The sequence below is a fragment of the Silurus aristotelis genome (genome assembly GCF_946808225.1).
Source record: "Silurus aristotelis genome assembly, chromosome: 29".
Taxonomy (NCBI): Eukaryota; Metazoa; Chordata; class Actinopteri; order Siluriformes; family Siluridae; genus Silurus; species Silurus aristotelis.
In genome coordinates, this window is record NC_139602.1 from 6307112 (window position 1) to 6327966 (window position 20855).

General features: G+C 38.2%; 2 protein-coding genes across 3 annotated transcripts in view; both read right to left on the minus strand.

The window, feature by feature from the left end:
• The window catches only part of LOC310722610 (uncharacterized protein), a 676055-nt gene that overhangs the window by 46009 nt on the left and 609191 nt on the right, over positions 1-20855 (minus strand). The window lies entirely within an intron of this gene.
• LOC310722959 (E3 ubiquitin/ISG15 ligase TRIM25-like) lies at positions 29-20800 on the minus strand. Its single transcript, XM_083535772.1, has 14 exons — positions 20091-20800; positions 17835-17930; positions 17446-17679; positions 17121-17307; positions 15387-15434; positions 14869-15282; positions 13710-13762; positions 8411-9022; positions 2497-2592; positions 2181-2414; positions 1928-2087; positions 1457-1611; positions 1173-1275; positions 29-1080 (listed from the first exon to the last, which is right to left on the minus strand). Exons 1-14 carry the CDS (start codon positions 20688-20690, stop codon positions 542-544), a joined length of 3531 nt encoding a protein of 1176 aa, XP_083391898.1. The 5' UTR covers positions 20691-20800; the 3' UTR covers positions 29-541.

Below are 20855 nucleotides of genomic sequence, written 5' to 3' on the forward strand. Positions count from 1 at the left end.
AGTCAGCATTTATTGTTTGTGGTGACTTACTGTATTATGTTATTATCAAATTGTCCATTTGATTTTTTTTTTCGGTGTTTTATTTTTGTATGTTCATTGACAGAAACAAGTGCATATTGTAAGAGGTACTGAAAAAAAAAGGGATTAAAAAATCTAAAGATAATCAATAATCGAAATCTTTAAAAGTCTTGTCTCAAAAATCTTTTCAAAAATAAAATGACACAAAATTTCTTTTGACAAGAATCTGTATAAATGAAGCTATGCCACAATTCCACAAATTTCTGTTTGTATTGAGCGCATGCTAATTTAAATTGAACCAACATGGCTACCATTCCATTCTGTCTGGACTGCGGCTCATTGGAACGACTTTGCCGTACAACAAGACAATAAGCTGAAGTGTAAGTCCAGCTCTGTAGGAGTTCTTTAGATAGTCGTCTGGAGTGTTAGGTATCATGGAATTTGTTGCACAGAAACAAAAGGAACATGCATGTGTTTCTCAGAAAAGAAAGAAGATATTATATTTGCTAATGTGAATATAAAATCACATTACTACATTTTTATTTAACCTCACTGTTGATCCATAAGAGCTGAGCCAAAATCCAGCGTATAGAGGCTGAGTGAATGTGGTGTGGACTCTGTGGAGGAGCTTCATCATATCAGAGACGTTGTAGAAAGACAGAGTTCCTGCACTGTGATCCACATACACTCCTATTCTGGAGGATGATGGAACTCTAAGATCGGTCTTAACATTGTCGTGCCAGAACAAGACAGAAGAAGAAGAACACTGCAGACTCCAGGACTGATCATTGTATCCAAACAGACATTCATCACCCCGTCCTTTCCTTCTGATATCTTTATATGAGACTGATATAAACACACTTCTCTCACTTTTCCACTCCACCTCCCAGTAACAGCGTCCACACACACTCTCTTTACTCAACACCTGGCTGTAGTAGTTGAATCTCTCTGGATGATCAGAGTACGGCTGCCTTGTTTTACTATAGGTCACCACTCTGTTCTTCTCAGACAAAATGAGGTGATCGTGTAGTGTTTTGGGATCCAGAGTCAGATCACAGAAATCTAAACACATGAACAATGGAAATGTTAGATAATATGTTTAGATGTAGAGTGAGATGGCAATCTGTGAGTATCTTTGTGTGTTTTACACGTACGGTGCAGAAAATCTTCTCTGCTCTTCGGTTCTGAGGGGAAAAACATCTGAACTGCTGCAACTGTGGAGTCACAGAAACAAAATGGAGGCTGAAAAAGAAGGTGCTGTAAAAGGCACAAACAAATAAAAGTGATACGTGATACAAAGTTGGCATTTGTATCATAATGCACCATTTCGAACATATTTGCAAAGCATATATATATATATATATATATATATATATATATATATATATATATATATATATATATATATATATATATATATTATTATATGCATTATACTTTTATTATCTAGAAAGCGCCCAATCATTTGTGACCAATATTTTAGAGGAAGGCAACGGAGGAGGTTTATGGATGTGGTGATGGAAGACATGCAGGTAGAGTTGGTGTGAAAGAGGACAGGGTGGTATGGAGACGGATGATTCGCTTTGGTGCCCCCTAGTGGAAGCAACCAAAAGGAAACGTTATATATATATATATATATATATATATATATATATATATATATATATATATATATATATATATATATATATATAGTTAGATTTCTCTTTGCTAAACTGTTTCTTAAGCGTGTTGTCTCAGCACCACTGCTGCTACGTGAATATGACATGTAACAACACTGGAATACAGATAACATATATAGTTATTTGACTGAAAACACACTCAAATAGTGTTTGACCCTAAATTCTGTGTCTTCCTTTATGTGCTACATAAAAATGTCAAGGTTGCCCAACTTCACAGTTTCTCTCACCATGTTTAGGGAATTTGGTCAACTCTTTCACTGAGAATTCCTCGAGTTGCTTTTTCAGATCAGAAACAGATTTCCTCACGTCATCAAATGAAAGATGTTGATTGACAGTGATGCTGGATGAGTCCTCACATTCAAAAGATACTCTTAGAGACTGGAAACTCTACAAAGGAAAAAAAAAGAACATCACAGAGAATAAGAAAGGTGGCAAAATAGAGTGTGTAAATCAGAGAGTGTGTGTGTGTGTGTGTGTTACCTGGAGGAAATGGATGTGATCATGTGTGTGTGAAAGCTGCTCCAGCTCAGTGATTCTCCTCTGAAAATCAGAAATCTCCTGCTCCAGTTGCTCCAGGAGTCGTTCAGCTCGACTCAGTTCAGCCTTCTCCTGATCTCTGATCAGCTCCGTCACCTCCGAGCGCTTTTTCTCCAAGGAGCTGATCATCTCAGTAAAGATCTTCTCACTGTCATCTACTGCTGTCTGTGCACTGAGCTGTTAGGACACACACAATTTCAAACTGACCCACCACTCCATCCCTTACTGTGATTCACTGTGTTTGTGTGTAACTACTCACTTTAAAATTGTTCACAGCCTGTTTGAGCTCCTGCACCTTTTTCTGCTTCTGCTGGATTCTCTGCTGGGATTTCATCTGCTCCTCCTTCAGTTCAGTCTGAGGGACACATTCATTATGAAATTATGAGTTTTGTAGCTGTAATAATCCTAAACACCAACATGTATGTAAGTATGTGTTAGAGTTTGTTATAATACTCTGTAGTGGTTATGGTTTATGGCATCCTTCAGACACCCTTATCCAAACTAAGTTAAGAACCTTGTTCAAGAGCCCCAGCAGTGGCAGTTTGCTGGTGCTGGGATTAACATTAGATTACATTTACAGACAACGTCTTACATTTATCCAATGCAACCGAGCAGCTAATTCTTTGCTCAGGTGCGGCAACTTGGCGTGGCTAAGATTTGAACTCACAACTATCCGGTAGGTGGTTCGTGGACTCATGAACTTCTTGATCAGATGTCTAAGATCTTAACAGCTGAGCTACTACTTCATATAATATTTTAAATATGTGTGTGTCGTGTTCATTATACTGTTTAAACAACAATTTTCTCAGTTGCTTTGAAGCATTTCTCAAATTATTCTTAAAATTTGTAAACCAGTAAGTGGAAGTTCAATTTGATTCAAGTTTATTTATATTGCGCTTTTAACAATGAACATTGTCTCAAAGCAGCATTACACAGATAATGTGGTGATTACAAGTAAATAGGTTCTTTATAAGTGTAAGTTTGTCCCTGATGAGCAAGCCAGTGGTGACTGTGGCGAAGAAAAACTCCCCAGGATGGCATAAGGAAGAAATCTTGAGAGAAACCAGACTCAAGAGGAACCCCATCCTCATCTGGGTTGCACCGAATGTCCATTTATTGCAGATATACAATGTTGTGGGGTGCAGTGATGGTGATCAGAATCAAACTGTAGTCCTGAGTCAATGTAGCAGACTGTTGACATTAACTACAGTCCAAATCCATCCTCAAAGCTCCCGTTCTTACTCCGGAATTTCATGGAACCACCCAAGGCGTTGATGAGAAACCGTCCCCAAGCTGCACAAAGTGGTATCCAAATGAAAAGAAAATGGGTGTGGATTTCCGTCATTTTCTTGAAATCCTTAGTTCATTTTTTCAAAAGTAAATATTTGTAACAATGAACATCTCATTGCCATCAGAATGACACGTCCTTTTGTCATTGTTCACAGACAAGATTGTCAAAAAAGGGTTAATCATATTGTCAGTATGATGTTGTACGATTTCAGTCTTTCCTGATGTCGGGTTTGGATTATGGTGATTACAGTTTTTCTCATTATTATTTGCAAACCAGTAAGTGCAAAACCTGCAAACCAAATTTCTCAAAACAAATTGTACACATTGGAACACATTGGATTTCTTGCAAAAGCCTGTCATTTTCTCAAAATCATTAGTTCGTCTATCAAAAGTAAGTATTTGTGTCAATGAACATCTCAGTCCTACCAGAATGAAGTCCCTTTGACTTAAATTCTGTAAATTCACAACTTTGTTATTCCTTCTGTTTGGCATCTATGAATTTCAGCAGCACAAATTCATTGATTTGATTGGATATTTGATTTACATAGATTGCAAGACAGGAGTCACACTTTTACTGTAATATACTGGTCTGTTCGTTTCTAAGTTGCTCATCCATTTTCAGAAATTTTAATTTGTAAATTTGTAATTGTTGCCAAATGAAGGTTCACGGGATTCATCTTTGACCTGTTTTAGAGAACTGGTTGATCATTGGTTGATCCCTTGATGCCGTTCACTCGCCTTTATTAGTGACATTCAAGATTTATCTGCACAATTCATCAATTCATATACCAAAAAAAGTTTAATAGAACTTTTATAAGACAGATGACGACAACTGGTTTAACCGTTTTGCATTCAATGACTTATGCAATGTACTGATGCCGAGATGTTTTGTGGAATAAAACCTGTAGGAAACGGCACACAACTGTACAAGATCAATTTACGAATGTGCAAAGCTTTCACAATTGGATCAAACCAAAGAAAAATTGACGTGGAGGTTGAACAAGTACTTTTAAGTAATCTGGCAAAACATTCCAGAGCAACCAATTGACTAAATTATACTGTTATATATGTTATTTGTCAGAAATAAACACTGTCACAGACTCAACAGTGCATCGGGAAACTAACTGGTAAAAAAGAGATTAAGGTTGGAATTACATGAATGGGGAACGTTTGCGTGAAGATGGAATGAGGAAAAGATGGACAAGGTTTTTAGGTCAGATCGCTAACTCAAATGTAGTTTCGCAGTATTAAAAATCAAACTATATCTAGGTTACTTCTAAAAATAAAGGTAAAAGGAAATGTAGGTAGGACAAAGCCCAGTATGAACAAGCCCATGTAAATTCACATGAAGTAGGGTGTGTACTCGAAACCAGGTGAAGGTATTTGGCAATTGAGCAAGTGTGGCAAAGATTAGGCATGTTCGAATTCATAACCTGCAGTTTATTTTGCAGAATAAAGCTTGATTATCTTCACTATCTTCATCTTTTTCTTTTGGCTGCTTCCATTAGGGGTTGCCACAGCGAATCATCTGTCTCCATACCCCCCTGTCCTCTAAATCTGCCTCTTTTAAATCAACTACCTGCATGTTATTCCTCACCACATCCATAAACCTCCTTCTTGGTCTTCCTTTTTTCCTCCTTCCTGGTGGCTCCATCCTCAGCATTCTCCTACTGATATACCCCATGTCCCTCCTCTGCACATGTCCAAACCATCTCAATCTCGCCTCCCTCACCTTGTCTCCTAAACGTCCTACATGCGCCGTCCCTCTAATGAACTCGTTTCTAATTCTGTCCATACTCATCACTCCCAACGAAAACCTCAACATCGTCAGCTCTGCTACCTCCAGCTCCACCTTCTGTCTTTTACTCAATGCCACTGTCTCTAATCCATACAACATCGCAGGTCTCAACACAGTTCTATAAACTTTTCCTTTCACTCTCACAGATACTCTTCTATCACAAATCACTCACTCTTCTCCACCCACTCCACCCTGCCTGCACTCTTTTCTTCACTTCTCATTTCTCATCTTCTAACACAGTCTCCATTACTCTGCACTGTTGAAATTGTTGAAAAACTATTAAAAAACTATATTTGACTATATGTAATGAATTTATATTTCCACTAGAAAGAAAAGTTTTGCCAATGCTAGACGTAATGTGAAAAAATTTAAAAATGTGCGAAGTACTGGTAGTCAAAACAAATATCGAAGGAATACATTTTTTTATTCGTACCATGGTAAGCCTTGGCAGAGAACATGTGGAGGTATTTGGGGAAAAAGTTCTCAAAAAATATAATAAAGGTTACAATTACAATAGGCCATAAGGGTTAAGAACTACAACTATAGTCAGCACTCTGTCTTTCTCGATTGGTTACTATATTAGATCTTTCTGATGAGTACACCAAGCTAACCACAACTAACTATTATATAAGTGCTGCAAGACCTGGTTTTATTGATTATAGTTGGCTCCCTGAATGGCACACTAAAATTCTTATCTGGTTCGGAAGCTGGGTTCAGCAATGATATTGGGCCCCCTGGAGCACAGAGGGTGAAAGGCCTTGCGAGTGGCAACTTGGCGATACCAGGGCTTAAACCCCCGATTTAGTAATCCAGCACCTTAACCACTGAGCTTGGTGGTGTGGAGATGGAAATACCCCAGGTTTAAATACCTGGCCAGCAATATAAGAGGTGGTATCAAAAGTTTTTAAAACTAATGGTGCTAAACAATGCTGTTCTGACCACATGCGGGACCATTACGATTGTTCCCACGATTTCATCAAGTTACAACAAAGAGGAAGTGTAAAAATCTGGGCAAGTCTGCCACCGAGATGTTTAACCTGACATACTTTTGAAATATGGCGATGTTGCAACAAGATTGCAAAAGGTGCTTGACACGCTTCGAAAAAAGAAGTGTCAGGAACGCTGGGGGGCGCTGTATTGCTGTGCAAGGGGACCGTTTTGAAGCTGATAGTGTGTAAGCGCAAATAAATGAAGTACTTTATTGTAAAACTTTTCTTTTCAGCTTCTCCCGTTAGGGGTCGCCACAGCGGATCCTCCGCACGTTTGATTTTGGCACATGTTTTACGCTGGATGCCCTTCCTAACGCAACCCTCCCCAATTTATCCGGGCTTGGGACCGGCACTAAGAGTGGCTGGAGATGGTTCCCTGACCGGGAATCGAACCCGGGTCGCGCTGCATCTTAACCACTAGACCACCAGGGGACCTCCACTTTATTGTAAACAGAGTTAATCTCTAAACTTTTTGATACCACCTAGTACATCACACTGAGACTTCTTTAGCAAATGATGAGCTACTACTGGTGTCAATGAAGACTTTTATGATCTTTTTATGTTTTCTACCATTTCTGTCATTGATGATGGCCAAGACTGGATCTGAAAACCCATTACTTGTTAGTGTAAGAACAGAGACAGATAGATGGACATTCATTCAATTGGTGATTGATTTACAAGCAACCCAGAGGTTTGGGATCACCTGGATTTACAGAGCACACATACTGTATGATGATCTTGGACATAGTAGACTTTTTTATATAATAGTAGAAGGAACTACTTTAGAAGGAACTAAATTGTTTTTTTTGTTTGTTTTTTTGGCAATGTATAAATGACGAAAGAAGATAAGGAGAAGTAAACCAGCAGGAATTTCAAATTCAACCGGTTTCCACCAGGAAATTCACAATGATTAGCAGAAGAATGTTGTATATGGTTGAAAATGTTGATTTGTATTTACACAGCATGCATATTACCTACGTACCATGGACTTGTACACACTAGTCTTTTTTTCGAAGCACATATTAACAATATCACCCACACTGGCTTCCTGTTAATAGAGAAGACCGTTTAAAACCATGCTTTTTCTTATAACCCGGGTCGTTCTTACTGTATCTATCAGACCTACTTTTAACATACACTCCTTCTCAAACTCTTAGATCGATGTCCTCATTGTCCTTAGTTGTTCCTTGTAGGCGTTTGCCATCTATGGGATCTCACTTTTAAAACTCATTTGAAAACGCATCTTTCCAGGCAGGCACATCAGCGACACTGTATACATACATCTTTTTGGGTTATTTAAGTTGTTGTTGTTAATTGTTTGAATGTTTTTAACAATAGTAGAAGGAACTACTTTAGAAGGAACTAAATTGAAATTTTTTGCGTTTCAACTATGTTTTGATTCAACTGCTGGTAAAAATGTACCCACAAAGACATATATAACACTTGGTTAGGTACAGTGGTGGACAGTAACAAAGTAAATGTAATTTGTTACTGTACTTAAGTAGATCACCAACATATTGTTCATCATCAGTTCAGCAGTAAGCAGAACATTTAGAAAGGTATAAATGATGGAAGAAACTCCAGACTCGAACTCGCCACAACACACATGACCTTTTTTACATACGATTTTTTTTTCAAGTAGTTGAAAAGAAGGTTTTGGCCTCATCATAATTCTTATAGATATTAATCAGTGTTTAAATCATTAATTTGATTCTATTAATAGATCAGTGTGTTAAGAGTCTTGTGGCAAAAATGATAATAGGAACATTATAGCTGTAATAAATCTTAGTACTTTGAATACATTTGAAAGCAAATGCTTTTGTACTTTTACTCAAATGAAAGTTTAAAGGGACACTTTTAATGTAGTCATATTTTATCTTCTGTATCTCTACTTTAACTTGACTACATGGTTTGCGTATTTTGTTTGTGTACGTCCACCAATGGTTAAGTACTAGGTTAAAACAGTTCAAATCCTTCTGCCAAGCAACATTTAAAAATTTTGATGAGATCCTTAAAATGTTCTTTCTATGACATATGAATATATAAGAATATATATTTATTTAATTAATTATGGCTTACACGTTTTCAGTTCTCACCTGCTTTTTGGCTCTTTCTGATGCGACAGCGACTGTTTCGTGATTTCTATGCTCATGCATCACACAGAAAAAACAGAGAAAGCGTTTGTCAGTACGACAGTAGCTCTCAAGCAGTTTATCGTGCTGTGAGCAGATCTTCTGTTGTAGATTTCCGGAAACTTCGACTAACTTGTGCTTTTGCAAGGCAGGGAGTTCATAATGAGGTTTCAGATGAGTTTCACAAAAGGAGGCTAGACACACCAGACAGCACTTGACAGCTTTGTATTTCTTCTCAGTGCACAAATCACACTCCATGTCTCCAGGTCCAGCATAAAAGTAAGCAGGAGAAGCAGCTCGGACTTCAGTCTTCTTCAGTTTCTCCACCACTTTAGCCAGCATGTTGTTCCTGCGTAGAACAGGCCTTGGAGTGAACGTGTCTCTGCACTGAGGACAGCTATAGACACCCTTCTGATCCTCCTGATCCCAGCAGTCATTAATACACACTCTACAGAAACTGTGACCACACGGGATAGTCACTGGATCATTCAGGAGAGAGAGACACACTGGACAGCTGAACTGATCCTGATCTATTAAAATACTGGCCTCTGCCATTTTTCTGCACTCCTTCACTGACTGAGAGAAAGAGAAAATGAGGGGAATTTATTTTCCTGCAAAACAGAGGAGTGGCTTTGTGTGTGTGAAAGAGAGAGAGAGAGAGAGAGAGAGAGAGAGAGAGAGAGAGAGAGAGAGAGAGAGAGAGAAAATCTGAGAACTAAACTCAACACGTTTATGCTCAACTTAAGGTAGATATTTATTTCTCCGGTGTAAGATTACAAACTAAATTGTACTACAGTAATGTAACAATGTCTCTCTTAACACCAGCAAAATGAAGGGAATGATATTGTTCACATTACTAATAAGTAGTGACGGGTCGTTCATGAACGATTCGTTTATTTTAAACGTCTTTAATGTGACTCAGTAGAATGAGTCGTCTCAAATAGCGATGCGTTCATTTTCTACTGGACGCCATGAGAAAAGCAACTCAAAATCTCTGTAGGCTATGCGCGAAACAGAAATTTGTAATGTACCTCTCGACTCTTCTAGTCGTAATTGTTCATTCTTTAATCATGTGTCTCCCATACATACGCTATGCAGTGCAATACACAGGAAACTATTATTGGAACTGTAGTATATGTTTGTGTATGTACACGTGTTGGGGGATCTACCCATTAAAAATGTACCATTTTATGTCATTTCTGATCAAAGGAATAAAATGAAATAAATGACTCAAAAAAAGATTTAGTAATTTTAATGAATGAGATTCAAAGAACCAAAACACCGAAATGATCTGATCTTCCCCTGACTACTGATGACCTTACTTAGTTCCTCTATAATCATTGTCAAGACCAGGGTTCAAAACTGGCGTCGTCTGTGTGCCACAAGAGGGAAAGTGGACCCCAAGTGCAAAAAAGGACTCGAGATTTAGCAGAGTCCATGTTTCAGTTTATTTTTTTGAAGCAGATGTCAGAAACATTGGGAGGGAGGGAGGCAAAGTACAAACAGTCCACTGAAATAGAACCAAAAAAATAAAAGAAGGCATAAATAAAAGCACTCTGAAAGGCACAAATAAAAAGCTGCAAAACACACCAGTAGAAAAGTAGCAAAGTAAAGAGGCAAGCAAGAAAGAGAAAGACTTGCTCTTACTTGGATACACATGGTGGGTTAGGCAAAACAAAAAACCAAGCAAGAAACGGACAAACAAAAATACATACAGTACCCTTGTGATAGGAAACAGTTGCTCTGAAGCACTGGGCGTGATGGAGGATTTTAGGAACAGTCTGGCGACATCTGGTGGGGTAGGAAAGTTAGGACACCAACAAAATGCAAAAAAAAAAAAAAGAAAAATGGAAGAAAAGGTTGGAACAGACTGGAATCCTGACAAACATAAGAAGTGCCTGCCAGGGTTTCTATTTCTTGCAGAAGTTGAGGAAGTGTGAACTGCACCATTAAACCTTTATTAACTTCTACCACAAAAACATAAACCCCTCCCTTTACCATTTTTCATAGATAATATGCTATGAAATATGAGAAGGTGCAATCAATCTATGATGGTAGTTTCTCCAACCACAACTGCAAGGGATGATAAGAACTGGAATCATATGCAACAATCTCTGAGATATACAGGAAATCAGAACAGTTTTTTCCTGCATGCTGCCAGTCACCTAAACAGCCTGTTTACGTCTTATTTGCATTCTTATAGTGATCTTCGAGTCACCATATGCTTTGTTAAGAAAGTTTGAGGTAAAAATAAATTCGCTTCAACCGATTTGTTGTTCTGTCCTAATAAGTGTCAAAATGTGTCCTGTTCATCAGCCGCACATTAACAACAATTCTTGAGTTTTCAAGATATATATATATATATATATATATATATATATATATATATATATATATATATATATATATATATATACAGGTAACCATACATTTGAATTTATGGCATTAAGGACATTATGCCATTTACCCTTATTCAGGGTGACTTACAACCAAGCAGTTGAGAGTTCACTGGCTCGAGTTCCAAAGCTGGTAGCTCTTCCAGTATGGCAGATGTCGCACTCTGCTTCATGGTGATGATAGCGGAAATCATGGCACAGTCCTTGCAGGTGCAATCGCTTCAGTCCACTGGATGCAGTTGCTTGATTTGCTCCTCCAGCATCAAAACCAGCTCCTTCTTCAGGTTCTTGACCAGGGAGTTATTTAGGAAGGAAACTGGAGGACGATCTATTCATCCTCTGCGATAGTCTCCTGCTCCTGGTCCATTAGGATGGAGATATCACCAACAAGTAGAGGAGCAAGAACAGATACACCTTTGTTCAGTCATGCAGGAAGCCAGGTGGAGTAGAACTGCTAATTTCCTGATGGATACTGCTTTCAGGATAATGATGTATTCAGATGAAGCTCAAGCTTTGGCTTGCTTTGGCAGTCCATCTTGGAAAGCAGCTTAATCGGAGTCATATAATCACCAGGGAAACACGTTTCTGACCGTGTAGTATCCAATTGCAGAAGAGGAATGCATTTCAAATCACATTATTAGTTGTTACCCAAAATAGGATTCACTCAAGGTTTTTCCTTATCAGTGTTACCTCTTGCTTGATTATCCACCCCCAAATCAAAGACTTAATCAGTGGTATACTTGTAACCATTTTTTATATTTTTTAAGGATTTTGCATGTTTAACATAGAGAACGTTAACTTACAGTAGTTCTCATAATTGGATTCATCTATTTGTAGTAGGGCAGTCTAGGTACCGCCCTAGTAAACGTGGTTGTTACTTAGGTACCGCCCTTTTTCGCCTGAATGACTGGTGTGACAGCCTATTGGCTGCCGTTCCAGGCATATTTAAGACGTAGTTTATGCCACCTGAGTGTGCATGATACAATCATTGTCGGTTGTGGGCGTATGTACCTAGCTGTTTGGCTAACATTGCTGCTAATGTTTATGCAGGTTGTGTTTAGGGTTGGTGCGACGTTGCTGTTGGTTACAGGCTGTCTTTCACTCCAGGTATGTTAATTCCAGTGGATTAATTTTTGTTGCGGTGTGACTCGTAACTTATGCTTTGATCATATTGCAGTCTGTGTATGCACTGATGGAACACCTGCATATTTGCAGTTCGTTGATTTTGGATAAAACTGCGAGTAACTGAACCTGTGTGCGAGCTACTTCTGGGTATGTATATCTAGTCCCTTAAACATTATTGGGTTGGTGTCTTTGACTGATTTGCCTTCATTTTTGTCTATTTTAGTGGGGGTAATTGCTCGCGAGCATTTCTTTACTGTGGACTGCAGGGCAAATAAGTTACCCCTTATACAACATTAAGACTGCACTGTTTGTTCTGCTGCTATTTTTTTTTGTTTGTTTTATTACTTTGACCATTTGTATTGCATTTGTCTGTTTCTGTTTCGTTGCTCCACGCTCATGTTGGTGGCTTAAAGGAGGGCTAGTTCGAGCTGTCACTTAACAGGAGATGTGCCGTTATCGGCGCATGTTTAGCCCTTCAGTTATCTTCTTTAGTTTTTCTCCTTGATTAACGTGTTGGTTTTTTTGTGATTTTGATTTGAAAGCTGATTATTTTTGGTTGTTTTGTTTTTTTTCCTTTTTTGATTTTGTTCGTTTTTTTTTTTTAAACCCTTTGTTGAGCCATTGTGACTAGGTTTATGAGCTTTTGGTTCAAACCTAGCGGAGTTCCAGCCTCTGTTTGACCATTTGTGGCCAGTAAACGGTCCATACTTGTCATCCATGGTTTGAACTTGATCCAATGCAAATTGTTTAATTGTATGTTATAATTAATTGTGTTTGTGTTTTTTTTTTTTTTCAGGAGCTGAAGGCCTCCAGTGAGGGAAGCTAGCGGTTTTGACCCTGTGGTGGTGGTGTTTCTCTGTTTTTTTCCGTGACCATTGCATCTCCCTCACTTAGAGCGTGTGCGTGGAACTTGGGTGAGTGGTGTGTCTTAAGATACTCACTGTGCAGCTAGCCACCCTACTGGTAAGCCTCAGCCTGAAAGTATTTTATTTCCTTTATTTCATTTCTGCCTGGTCAACAGGTTTTTTTTTTACATTTTAACTAATTATCCTTATTGTGAAATAAGTGTTTTTGTATTTATATTTGTCTTCTGTGTTTAGTGGAAACAAACCTGTGTGCTCTATTTTGGGTTTAAATTTCCCCGTTCATAGAAATGGGGTGGTGTAGTCTGCTTTTTGTTCTAGTTGTACACTAGTGTTAATTCTTACCAATTACCGTCCCGCCACATATTGTATGATTCCACAGTACTGAAATTCTAGCATGGTACACCAAAGACCCAAAATCATAACAGAAAATCTACACAAATGCAATAAATAAACAAAACCAGCTCAGAAGTTTCTTACAAGCCAAAACATGAAAACGTGCCCGGATCTGGAAGTTCCGACAACTGTGCTTGACACAGTTTCACCACTAGATACCGCCAGTTTGCCTTTTATTCCCTACCCACTGCTCCCAAAGTGGTGCTTATGGTTACCTCTTATTTATACCCCTGTAAAAAAGGACGTCATTTCATAATTGAACAGTCATGTCATAATTCCTGTTTCTTGCCACCCATGTGTATGAAAAATGTATGGAAAGATGGAATACGCTTAATTTTTTTTTTGTACTTGTATTTATTAAGTTATATGTTTAACAAGGATAATGTTTGTGTTGTGTTCGAAATTTGTTTTATACCCCTAAGAGCCAACTACAGTTTTTGTTTTTTTGTTTTTTCTTTTAATCAAAAAATGAAACAAAGCCACTTTTTCCACAGCATTCCTCAACATGAACAGACACAGAAGGGGGGACTTAAAAACTGTTAAAGACACAGGTGGAAACACAATTACACAGGTTTGTGAATGGAGGGTGAGGCTGGAGGAGACAAGCGGTGAGAATCACACACCTTTTGGAAATTTGTCTAATCTGTGTTCTCTTTTGCAGTGATCAGAGGCAAAGGATAGAAGTGAGAGAAGTTCTGGTTCTGCCAAAACGTTTTGCCGATCCACTACTTCCCAGAACCGAAAGCTCTCCTACAGTAAGATCAAGGAATATAGCTGTGATGTTCAGTAAAAAGATTGTAGAACAAATTAGTTAGTGGCTATTAAAAAATTGAAAAAAGCATGGAAAATTAAATTTTTTTACCACTAGGAAAATAATGAAGTTCCAGTAAACTGGAAATGTTTTGAATCAACCTGGAAAAAGAAGTGTCCCAACTCAATGTGAAGAGAATGGTTCAAGTGGCCAATGAGTTAACTACATGTCATCCAACTCAACAATTAAAAGTAAGTGATGATATAATTTGAACATTTCCTTTTATAATATATATATATATTCCATTTTAATCATGTCATGTCTTACAGGTCATTTCCAAAATTTCCTTTTTAATAATCATAAATTGTATAATCCATTTAATTGATCAAATGGATTTGTTGTTTATTCTGGATCAGCATAGAACCAACATAAAACCAGCCACCCAGTTGATCCCAAATCCGGCGTAAAGAGGCTGAGTGAATGTGGTGTGGACTCTGTGGAGGAGCTTCATTGTGTCAGAGACGCTGTAGAATTCAATTCAATTCAATTCATTTTTATTTGTATAGCGCTTTTAACAATGAACATTGTCTCAAAGCAGCTTTACACAGATAATGCGGTGATTAAAAATGAATATGTTCTTTATGAGTAAGTTTGTCCCTGATGAGCAAGCCGGTGGCGACTGGCGACTGTGGCAAGGAAAAACTCCCCGAGATGGCATAAGGAAGAAACCTTGAGAGGAACCAGACTCAAGAGGGAACCCATCCTCATCTGGGTTACACCGAATGTCCATTTGTGGCGGGTATAAAATGTTGCGGGGTGCAGTGATGATGATCAAAAGCGAAGTGTATTTCTGAGTCAGTGTAGGAGACTGTTGACATCAGTGTAGGAGACTGTAGAAGGACAGAGTTCCTGCACTGTGATCCACATACACTCCTATTCTGGATGGTGATGGAACTCTGAGATCAGTCTTAATGTTGTTGTGAAAGAAAGAAAGAGGTGAAGAAGAACAGCGCAGAGTCCAGGACTGATTGTTGCGTCCAAACCTACACTCGATATCTCGTCCTTTCCTGCTGATATCTTTATATGAGACTGATATGTACACACCTTTATCACTGCTCCACTCCACCTCCCAGTAACAGCGTCCACACACACTCTCTTTACTCAACACCTGAATGCAGGAGTCAAATCTCTCTGGATGATCAGAGTACCACTGCTCTATTTTACTATATCTCACCACTCTGTTCTTCTCAGACAGAATGAGGTAATAATGAGCTGTGTTGAGATCCAAATTCAGATAAGAGAAATCTAAAATAAAATAGAAAACAAACTGAACAATGAGAACAGAATATATATCTATATATATTTTTGTTATCTGTTATTATATCTTTATATATGTCTGTGAAACATACATTTCAGAAAGTCATCCCTGTTCTCTGGCTCTGAGCAGAACAACTGAACTGTGGAGGTGGAAATAAAGTGGTCAGATGATAAAACTCATAAAATCAGAGATTGATATCAATCATCATATACGTGTGTACATCAGAAATGTGTGTAGGTCATGTACAAGTCTTCAGTCTTGAAGCACCAGAGTGCAGAGTTTTTAAGCTCAAACACAAATTCGTTCACATCAGCAGTTCAACATCAAGACTGGAATCAGGTGAATGTTAAAAACCCTGAACTGTGCAGAACTTTGATGCTCAGAAATGAAGACTGACCCCTCGACATTACATCAGGTGGGAAGTAACAAAGTACAAATACTGTAAATAAGTAGATTTTTCTGGTATCAGTATTTTACTTTTCTATTTGGTAAACCGTTTTCCGGACGTATTTCTTGTCATTGCGCAGCTTTTTCAATCCACTGGTGTATCATTTCCTGTCTCTCACACACCACAGATGTAGACTAGTTTACGAAGCTCACAATGAGCAAGACAGAAGGCAGTAAGAATTCTGGGGTTAACGTTGATGAGACAGAGAGAGTCAGTGATGTAAACATGACTGAGAACAGAGACATCACCTGATCATCATCATCTTTTCTTTGCTTGTGTTCTATATGGTGGACGTTCAGCCTGGATACATTCATCATTCATTACTTATAAAGAACATATTCACTTTTAATCACCACTTTATCTGTGTAAAGCTGCTTTAAGACAATGTTCATTGTTAAAAGCGCTATACAAATAAAAATGAATTGAATTGAATAAGATAACGTATTCATTTTGTATTAATGTATTAATTAGTGCTGTCAAAATTAACGCATTAACACAAATTAATTTGAAATAAACTCCGTCATTATGCTCACATTTGTGCCTCTGGGGGTCGACAAACACACCGGTACATTTCGTGGCATTTTTCCTCATAACGCTGAAACGAACTTAAATAGTCTTTTTGTGATCGTACAAATATGTGGAATACATCATTCGAATCTGTAAAATGTCAATTTTTTTTGTGTACGCTCATAATAACAACAAATGCTGTGCTTTTGTAAAATCAAGAAAACGGACAGGATGTGCTCTCTGCCGTCTCTGTCATCTCTCTTCACAGACATCCATAAAACAACCTGAATCGCAGTAAATACTTGCCACATGGACATAATAAATATATGAATAGAAAGCTCGAAATGTAAAGGTTCAAATAAAATATTTCACATCGAATATGACCATGCTGATTATCAAAAAGTTGAAAATGATTAATTTGAGGTACATTTAGAACAGATAAAAAATATACGATTGAGTTACGTTTAATGTTGTTAACTCGTGACAATCATGCCATCAATTTAATTAAGTATTGTATTCGATCCAATTTAATTTATTCATTCATCAATTATATAAAAAAATTAATATTTTAATCAATTGACAGGCTTAATATTAATATTACGTGACGTCCAGTTACCAGCGCGACACTAAAACAGCTAGTAGTAATGGCTACTTTTTACTTAATTACATGTCAGAGCCCAAACTTCTTTACTTTAACTTGAGTAAAAAAGTATAATCAGTACTTCAACTTTCACTGGAGTCTTTTAAAACATGAATATCTGCGCTTCTACTTAGGTGAAGGATGCATGTACTTTTGCCACCTCTGAATAAAGACGTCCATCATTGTTTTTCAATGATATTGTTTTTTTTCAAGGAAACAGCTCCTGTTACCTTGTGCGGGGATTCTGTTGAACTTTTCCTCACAGAATTCCTCGAGTCTCTTCCTCAGATCTGAAAAATAATTCCTAATTTTATCTGATAAGTGTTGTTGATGGAGAGTGATAATGGATGTGTTCAAATTTGGTCTGTCAGCCGAGGGAGACCCACGTCCAGCAGAGACATGGAGAGACTGAAAACTCTGAAAATAGAGAGAATCAAATGATCACAGAGTAAAGACACACTTGTGATGTCAGACAGAGACATTTATTGTTCCCTTAATGGCAGGTGATTTAGAGTAAGGAACAGCTGGTTTTGTAGATCAGACAATGAGGGTTACCTGGAGGAAATGGATGTGATCGTGTGTGTGTGAAAGCTTCTCCAGCTCAGTGATTCTCCTCTGAAGATCAGAAATCTCCTGCTCCAGTTGCTCCAGGAGTCGTTCAGCTCGACTCAGTTCAGCCTTCTCCTGATCTCTGATCAGCTCCCTCACCTCCGAGCGCTTTTTCTCAATTAAACTGATCAGCTCAGTAAAGATCTTCTCACTGTCATCTACTGCTGTCTGTGCACTGAGCTGGTACGATATATATATAACAATAAGCAAAATTATATATAGGACACACACACACACACATTTACTAATCTATAATTCTTTCTCTAATCAGGACTTTCAATGACTCCATGTTGTGTGTGTTTCTAGGAGCAGATCTGTCTCTGCTCACTGCTCACCTTTATAATGTTCACATCCTGTTTCAGCTCCTGCACCTTCTTCTGCTTTTCCTGGATTCTCTGATGGAATTTCATTTGCTCCTCCTTCAGCTCATTCTGAGGACAAAATAATACATTTTTGCTTTTTCATAAATCTGAGGTAGCTGTTACAACTGTTTTTTAGAGCTGTGTTTGCGCTGCCGTGTGTGCGTGCTTTACTTCATCACAATGCTAAATGAACTGGTAGCATCCAGCTGTGTGCAATAGTGAAAGATAAAGCATTTCCACATTCACAGTCTGAAAGAACTCAAGGGATTGGGAATTAAAAAAAACACTGTGCAGCTTCACAGAATCCATTTCTCAGTGAAGGTATTGGACACAAAAAAAGTTTGCTAGAGAGCATTAAGACTGCACTTTGGAGTAATGGAATAAGGTCATATGGCCTGATGAATCCAGATTTACCATTGTTTCAGAGAGACATGGACCTCAGGGTAAGAAGAGAGGCAGATGAAATTATGCAACCATCATGTCTTGTGCCTATATTACAAGTCTGTGGGGGCAGTGTTATGATCTGAGGTTGTTTTAGTTGGTTAGGTATAGGTTTCATGTTACGCGTCCAAGAATTAGGTCAGCTTACTATCTGATAAAATGACCTGGTTTTCCAAGCACCTGATGGAATGGCATATTCTTAGTGTTGCTATGGAGACCATAAAATTATATAGATATTGGTATGTGTTAAACTTTGTACTTGTGTTTTGTTCTGGAGATTTTATAGCATGGGGTTTTATTATAAGGATTCTCTGTGATCAAAGTCCTGCTATCTAACTGACAGATTAGATACACTATAAGGACAAAAGTATAGGACACCTGACTTTTCCAGCCATGTGTGGTACTTCCCCAAACTGTTAGCACAAAGTTGGAGGCAAATGTACAGATCTGGGAAAAGAAACATGAAATTTTCCTTTCACTTCAACAAGTCAAGTCAAGTCAAGAAGCTTTTATTGTTATTTCAGCCATATATATTATACACAGTGAAATGAAAATGTTTCTCCAGAACCCTGGTGCTACATAAAACAACATAGAGCTACAGTACATCACACAACTTAGAGGTACCTACAGAACACAGAGCTACAAACTAAAGGAGGTTATAAATGGTTATAAAAGGTTATAAATTATAAACCTTTTGTATAAAGTTATATACAGTACAATGTGCAAAAAACTGTAAACAAAAGTGTACTTATATAGAAATATAGTATAGTAAATATAGAAGACGGATGTGTATGAATGTGAAGGAATTGAAATGAGTATTAAGTGTATGTTTGAGTTCAGGCTGGTAGCAGTTCAGTAACACACAGTTGATTGTGTGTGTATATGTGTGAGTTCATTTCAGTTCTGTGTGCTGAGGCGCCTGACGGGTTGAGGGGAAAAACTGTTACACAGTCTGGATGTGAGGGCCCAAATGCTTCAGAAACTTTTTCCTGAAGGATGGGGTCGTCCACAATGCAAATGGCAAACACCGGTTGCTCGGTTGTCCATCTGTTGCGTAAGAAGGGCTACAACTTAAAAATAGCACCTTTTTAAGGCCGGAGCGGCCACTGTGGGCTACTGCCGTGCCTCCATCTTGGAAAAAAGCAGGCTAAAACTTGTATCAACATGATTCCAACCCTATTGAAAAACTTGGGATTAATTGATAGGGTAGGATGGGAGGCAGGATGACATCCTTAGCATGGCTCTAGAGGTAGAGCGAGCAGCAGGGGACCTCAGGATAAGGCAGGTGTAAACAAACTCAGGAAACAAACCACACAACATTACAACAAACAAGCAAAAGAAAGGCACAAAAGAGGGACATAAATACACACAACTTACAAGACCCAGGTAAAAACAATAGAAGTTCATTTTGGACTGGGGAAGAAATTATCGTCATTAAGTGAAGCAAGATAGGAAAAACCTAGCTTGAACCCACAGTTCCTGACGGGGATGTTCAAAAGGCACATTACAAACTTATGCTAAGGTGTTTGCAAACTTTTGTCCATACATCTTGACTGCCTACCAAAGTCCAGAGGATCAAATTCTGCTTTTTAGTCTTCTACATGATCTTTCTCGTGTCAAGGATAAAAACTATTTTTCCCCCTTATTTTGCTTTTTTCCATTAAGGTCTCTCTCTTGTTTTTTGACAAATTCAAATCATTAAATTATAAATCATATAACCAACTAAATTGGCTATTAGCCAACTATTAGCCAGGATGAATTAATTTTAGAAAGTTTTCTTCTTCTCACCTGTTTTTCAGCTCTTTCTCCTGAAGCTGTGACGGTGTCGTGTCCTTTATGTTTATCCATCGTACACAAATAACAGATGCAGGTTTGATCAGTTCTGCAGTAGATCTTAATCAGTTTGTTATGTTCAAAGCAGATTTTCTCTTGTAGTTTTACTGAAACTTCTATTAATGTGTGCTTTTTCAAAGCAGGAACTTCTAGATGAGGTTTTAGATGAATTTCACAAAATGATGCTACACACACCACACAGGACTTGATAGCTTTGTGTTTTCTCCCAGTGCAGAAATCACATTCCACATCTCCAGGTCCAGCGTAACAGTGATCAGGAGAAGCAATTCGAACTTCAGTTTTCTTCAGTTTCTCCACCACTTCAGCCAGCATGTTGTTTCTGTGTAGAAAAGGTTTTGGAGTGAATGTGTCTCTGCACTGAGGACAGCTGTAAACCCCCTTCTGATCCTCCTGATCCCAGCAGTCATTAATACACACCTTACAGAAACTGTGACCACAGGGGATAGTCACTGGATCCTTCAGGAGATCCAGACACACTGGACAGATAAACTGATCCATTGAAAGCTGACTTACTAAAACACGGGCCTTGGCCATTTTCTATGCATTCACAGAAAGATACCGAGGGAGAAGTAAGAGTGTGTGCATGAGCTTAGATCTAAACCCAGTTGTGTTTTTTCTGAATAAACTTTGTGCTTCCGTGTCGATAGTGTGAAAGTGCATGTGGGTTGAACAGAATTATAGGCTGTAATGTGGTTAATT

Coding starts and splice junctions, on each gene's coding strand:
- LOC310722959 (XM_083535772.1), bottom strand. CDS start 20,690: ATGGCCAAGGCCCGTGTTTTAGTAAGTCAGCTTTCAATGGATCAGTTT. Junction 2,415..2,496: donor AGGCTGTGAACAATTTTAAA/GTGAGTAGTTAC, acceptor GTGTCCTAACAG/CTCAGTGCACAGACAGCAGT. Junction 1,276..1,456: donor GGCGCTTTCTAGATAATAAA/AGTATAATGCAT, acceptor TGCCTTTTACAG/CACCTTCTTTTTCAGCCTCC.